Here is a 5,872-nt window from a genome sequence, read left to right on the forward strand (position 1 = left end):
CCGCGGTTACAATTCCCAGCATTCCAAACACTGGGCTCTTAGAAATCCTAATTCCTTTGAAATAGCCAGGAGCCTAGAAATTTGCATTTCCATGAATAGGTCAGCTGTTTCTGGGACCACCCGGTAAGAAACACTGCTTGAGTTGAGTGAATAATTCTGATCACACTTATTTGACTAAATTGTCTCAAGTATCAAATCAGCACGCTATCCAAGGGCAGGTCACCTAGGTGGAGACCTTCTGATGGTCCTTAGCCACTCTGACCCACTGTTTTCTCTTCCACGTGATGAACAATCATCTTTACCTTGGGTTCAATTCGCGAACAAAGAGGAAATATTTAAAAAACCAAACAGACCAATGAGAAGGAACAACTGCCCACACGACATAAGAACGTAGTAGCAGGAGGTTAAACCAGGTGAAAATGCTGCTTCTTGAGCATTTCTGACCTACAAAACCAGCAATTTCTTATCATCCAATTGCAAACAGCATAGGGTGAGTCTCTAAATGCGGCATTGGTGCAGGAATCCAGAGTCCACCAGCTCATATCTGTGAAACAGGCCCAATTGTATGTCAAATCTAACTTCCCAGTATGTCAAATATAGAATGGTCTAGTCCATAAACACGCCATTGTGTCGATGGGCTACCTATCGGGGAAAACGTTATGCCCTTAAAACTGTCACTCCACTGTGGAAAGTGGTATGGCGCTTCCGCAAACAACTGGGAGTAGAAATGCCATCTGACCCAGCAACCTTCTTTCCTCAATTGCTGTATACCCTAAAACAATAAGGGACAATCCCAGCACTATTCCAATAGCAAGACGATGGAAACAACCCAAATGGCCATCAGTGTTAGAATGGATAAACCAACTTGGATACACGCAACGCAACACTGTGCATTGACCACTAGAGTCACGATGAATTTGTGAAACCCCTCAAGACACAGATGGATTTGGAGGACATTAGACTGAGTGAAGTCAGTCAATCACAAATGGGCTGATACTGCATGAGACCACTGGTATTAAAAACATGTATTAAGAAAAGATTTTCAGACCATAAGAAACAGACTTATGGATACCCGGGGTGGGAGGGGAAGGAGAAAGATCAGGCTACAGCAGGGGTTGGCAAACTGAGTCGGATGAGCCAATCCTGTCCCTCACAACAATTTAAAAATTATTCAAGAGCATAAGTATATTTTAACAAACAAATAAAATTGCTATTATCTGAATAGCAAATCTTTCCATTTGACTTCAGAGCCACATGGATAGACCGAAAGAGCCGCATATGACTCCAGAGTCACAATCTGCCAATGCCTGGGCTACAGCCGAAGTGCCCAAACTTATTTGGCCTACCACCCCCTTTTCTTTTCTTTTTTTGTTTTTTCAGAAAAGAAAATTACTCCGTGTTCCCCCTGGCAATTAAAAGCCATTGTATCATAGCCCATAATCCAAGATAAAGTTGAAACTAACGGCAACGGAGTCAATGCTGACGACACACAGTAACCCTATAGGGCAGAGCAGTATTTCCCCTGTATGTTTCTGAGACTGTAACCCTTTAAGGGGGTAGAAAGCCTCATCATTCTCCAGAGTGGATGGTGGTTTCACACAGCTGACCTTTCAGACTGCAGCCCATCACATAAGCCACACCACCACCAAGGGTCCCTAAGATAAAAACAATTTGCAGGCAATGGACAGCAACCTCAATTTTTGATCTTGACAAATGAGGCCATAATCAAACCAACTAGACATAGTACAGTGTAAGGCTTCTAGAAATCTCAGCTCTGCCACTTCTTCGCCAGCTTATGATCCTGGGTCAGGGATCACCAGACCCACTTTAACTCTGGCAGATGGACAGTATCAGGGTCATCTTACCTTTGATACGTAGTAACGATTCACCCCAGAGACACGCCGATCTCTTTCCATCAAAGCCCACTGGTACTGAAAATGGGCAACTCTCTTCTCCTACAAATAAAAAGCAATTATTATTGCACTTAATAAAGAAGACTGACCCCAAGAGATGAAATGTTAACAAGACTAACAAGACCAGAAGTTCTTACATAAAAATCAAACCACTAAATTCAGAATTAAGGCCAACTTGGCTTCTTGCATCTACTTTTAACCTGCATCACTATCTTTCTTGTCTTTGGGGAAGTTCCCTTGTTGCCTTTTAGGGCTCCAACAAGCCCCCAAACAAATGACTGCACTCCCGACCAATACTCCCGAGGCCAGGTGAAGAGCTACGGAGAGGGAAGGAAAGAAAACCTGCTATGAAAAACAGGGCGGTGGGGGTCAATTCTTAGGGGCCTGCAAGAGAAGCTGGGGAAATGAAACTGTCACGGGAAATTAAAATCCAAATCCAGCCAGAAATAAGCCTACTCGTCGCCTAAAGTCCCATGTTTCAAAGTTTGGACCCCCTCTACCCCGAATAACAGTCAGCGGTTTCTTGCTTGACTAGGATGCGATTTCTGCCGTAGTGGAAGATGATTTTCAACTGCCCATCTTGCGGTCAGCGGCCTAACATGTAACCACGACGGCACCAGGTCTCCCACCGGACGCTAGGGCCTCCCTTCACCGCCCTTCGTTTCGGAAAGCCGAGGCTGGGGGAACCGGCTCACCTTGCCCCCGTTAGTGAACTTGTGGATGTGAGCAGTCGCTATTCCTGGAATCAGCAGGCAGGTCGCCATAACGGCGAGTCCGGGGAGAATCTCAAACCACATCGCGGCGAACTTTCCTCCAAGCCCACTCAAAGGTGACCGGCTTTCAGCTCAACTCCCTTCCCGGCAAGCCCCGCGGCACGTCACCGGCCAGCCTGCGCCGGAAGGAGCGACGGTGGCCGGTAAGGCTCAAGAGTGTGCGCAACCGCGCCTGGTGTTGGAGCGTTCTCGCAGCGCTTTCCCGGGTCACTGCTCCCCGGCCGCCCCGCGGAGCACACGCCCGGCGCCGTTGGCAGCTAACGCCTCCAAAATGGCAGAGCAACTTTCTCCGGGGCAGTCGGCCGATCAGGTGTGCACCTTCCTCTTCAAAAAGCCCGGGCGGAAAGGTGCTGCGGGCCGGAGGAAGCGCCCAGTCTGCGAGCGCGAGCCGGAGGAGAGCAGCAGCAGTGGCGAGGAAAGCAGCCCCGTGGTTCGGCCGGAGAAGAAACGGACGATCCACAATCCGATGATACAGAAGACGCGTGGCAGCGGGAGACAAAAGGCGGCTTACGACCACGTGAGCAGCGAGGAGGAGAACGAGCCCGAGAGTGTAGGTGTGGTCTACAAGTCCACCCGCTCTGCGAAACCCGTGGGGCCCGAGGATATGGGAGCGACCGCAGTCTACGAGCTCGATACCGAGAAAGAGCGCGATGCACAAGCCATCTTTGAGCGCAACCAGAAAATCCAGGAGGAGCTGAGGGGCAAGGAAGATGACAAGATCTATCGGGGAATCAACAATTATCAGAAATTCATGAAGCCCAAGGATACGTCAATGGGCAATGCCTCCTCCGGAATGGCCAGGAAAGGTCCCATTCGCGCGCCCGAGCATCTTCGTGCCACGGTGCGCTGGGACTACCAGCCAGACATCTGTAAGGACTACAAGGAGACCGGCTTCTGCGGCTTCGGAGACAGCTGCAAGTTCCTCCACGATCGTTCAGATTACAAGCATGGGTGGCAGATCGAACGTGAGCTTGATGAGGGTCGCTATGGCGTCTATGAGGATGAAAACTATGAAGTAGGAAGCGACGATGAGGAAATACCATTCAAGTGTTTCATCTGCCGCCAGACCTTCCAAAACCCCGTTGTCACCAAATGCAGGCATTATTTCTGCGAGCGCTGTGCACTGCAGCATTTCCGCACCACCCCTCGTTGCTATGTCTGTGACCAGCAGACCAATGGCGTCTTCAATCCAGCGAAAGAATTGATTGCCAAACTGGAGAAATACCAAGCTGCTGGAGCGGGTGGGCCTCCCGACTTCCCAGAAGACCCCGAGGAGGACCCAATCCCCATTACTTAAATTCCTCCTGATTTTGGAAATCTCAGAATAAATGTTTTGTGGTTTTGGAAATCTTCCGTGTGTCTGTCCTTCCTTCCGCGGGTGGGGGGTAGGGGGAGGTGCATAGACAGGAGTGACATTAGGGTCTCAGATGAGCTGTAAAAGCTCAAGGTAGGTATAACCTGGGTTTTCAACCCTGAGAGAAACTTTTTTTTTCAGGTTTTGAGAGAAACTTTTAGCAGTGTGAGGTATATACTTTACAAGAATCCTTTGCCTTAAATTATTGGGGGGGTGGGGAGGATTCTTAAGTGTAATTTTATGCTCAATAATGAAATAGACCTTTTCATGATAAAAGTATATTAACATATTCAGAAAATAGAAAAAGTTAACAATTCCCTCCGTCCTATCCCCTTTATACACATACATTGATCTGGTGTACTAGCACTTGGGATTTTTTGTTTGTCTCTCGTGTTGCTCTTTTGATTTATTTTCAAACTTTTTAGTGTGAATTGGGTGAAGTTTTACAGAGCAACCCCGTCTTTCTATTCAAAATGTATTCACACACATTTTGTTTTGTGCCGTTGATTACAAACAATCCTGACAATGTAGCATCACTGAGCCCACTTCCCCACTGTTGCCTATTTTCATTTCTCCTCCTCTCACCTTCTGAACTGTGTCCTTGAGGACATGCTGCCCTTTTGATCTGAAAGGGTTAATGGTTCTAAGGAGTGCTGATCTCTGGTGTTACTCTTCTCCTTAGACCTGTCCTTTGGCTGAAAATTGAGCCACCAAGGGTGAGATCAGATCCAAACCTGAAGGGTGACTAAGGACCATGATCTTGGAATTCCACCAGTCTATCAGATGAGTAAAGCTGGTCTCCACATTTTTCTCCCCCTCTCTCCAGGACCTTCCAATGCAGTGGTTCTCAACCTTCCTAATGTCGCGACCCTGTAATCCAGTTCCTCATGTTGTGGTGACCCCCCCAACCATAAAATTATTTTCGTTGCTACTTCATAAATGTAATTTTGCTATTGTTATGAATTGGCTGACCCCTGTGAAAGGATCGTTTGATACACCCCCAAAGGGGTCACAACCCCAGGTTGAGAACCGCTGTTCTGATGTGATCCCTTTCAGAGAGCCACTTGGTAGTGGTAAGCCAGACACGGTCTAGTTCTGGGCTCAGGGTCATGGAAACTTAAATTCTCATGCTTCCTCAGTCTACTGGCCTAATTGTTTCCATGTGTTTTTGATGGTCTTCACTCTTCTTTGTCCTAGACAGGGAGAGACGTCACAGTTGTACCTAGGGGTTGAGTTGGTGTTTGAGAAAGTTAGAATCTGCTGGACAGAACCAAAGCTGTGATGGAAGCAATAACTGTACCTATTAATTATATGGAATTTCTTTTTAATTTTCTTAACAAAATGTTTTTGGTGTTTGCAGTGAAAGTTGACAAAACAAATTAAATTAGGTTTTCATTTAAACAGTTTCGATACAATTTGTTCAATGACATTAATTACATTTTTTTCATCCTTAAGAAAGCAGGAAATAATACAGAAGAAATTAAGAACAGGTTAGAAGGGGAAAACAAATGATAAGCTGTTAAATTTGAATTTAGCTATACCTGCGTTAAGTCACTTTCTGATGTACTCTGGGGGCAGGGCTGTTCACATCCCTAGTCGGTGGCCCCAGGAAATTCACTGGAGGCTTATAGTGTGCTAAATTCTTTCGGACTTCTTTGTTGGGAGCTCCAAGGACCCAAGCTAATACTAAAAATGCCCCCAGAGTCAAGATGTGTGCTTGGGGCATGGGGTCAGAATCGACTGGATGGCAGTGAGTTCAGAGCTGTGTTGTGGATATTGAGCACTTGAAGGCTAATGGCCAACATATTGGACATCACAATTCTAGACTGAAG

At 46.8% G+C, this 5,872-nt stretch overlaps 1 protein-coding gene across 1 annotated transcript; it reads left to right on the forward strand.

Annotated features, from left to right (window-relative positions):
- The first annotated feature begins 2,867 nt into the window (after window positions 1-2,867).
- RNF113A (ring finger protein 113A) lies at window positions 2,868-4,034 on the forward strand. The gene has a single exon (XM_004710065.4). The coding sequence runs from the start codon at window positions 2,958-2,960 to the stop codon at window positions 3,981-3,983; it is 1,026 nt and encodes a 341-aa protein (XP_004710122.1). The 5' UTR covers window positions 2,868-2,957; the 3' UTR covers window positions 3,984-4,034.
- Window positions 4,035-5,872: the final 1,838 nt, after the last annotated feature.

The sequence above is a fragment of the Echinops telfairi genome, unplaced genomic scaffold (genome assembly GCF_000313985.2).
Source record: "Echinops telfairi isolate 266 unplaced genomic scaffold, ASM31398v2 ScPeMD7_7427;HRSCAF=8465, whole genome shotgun sequence".
Lineage (NCBI taxonomy): Eukaryota > Metazoa > Chordata > Mammalia > Afrosoricida > Tenrecidae > Echinops > Echinops telfairi.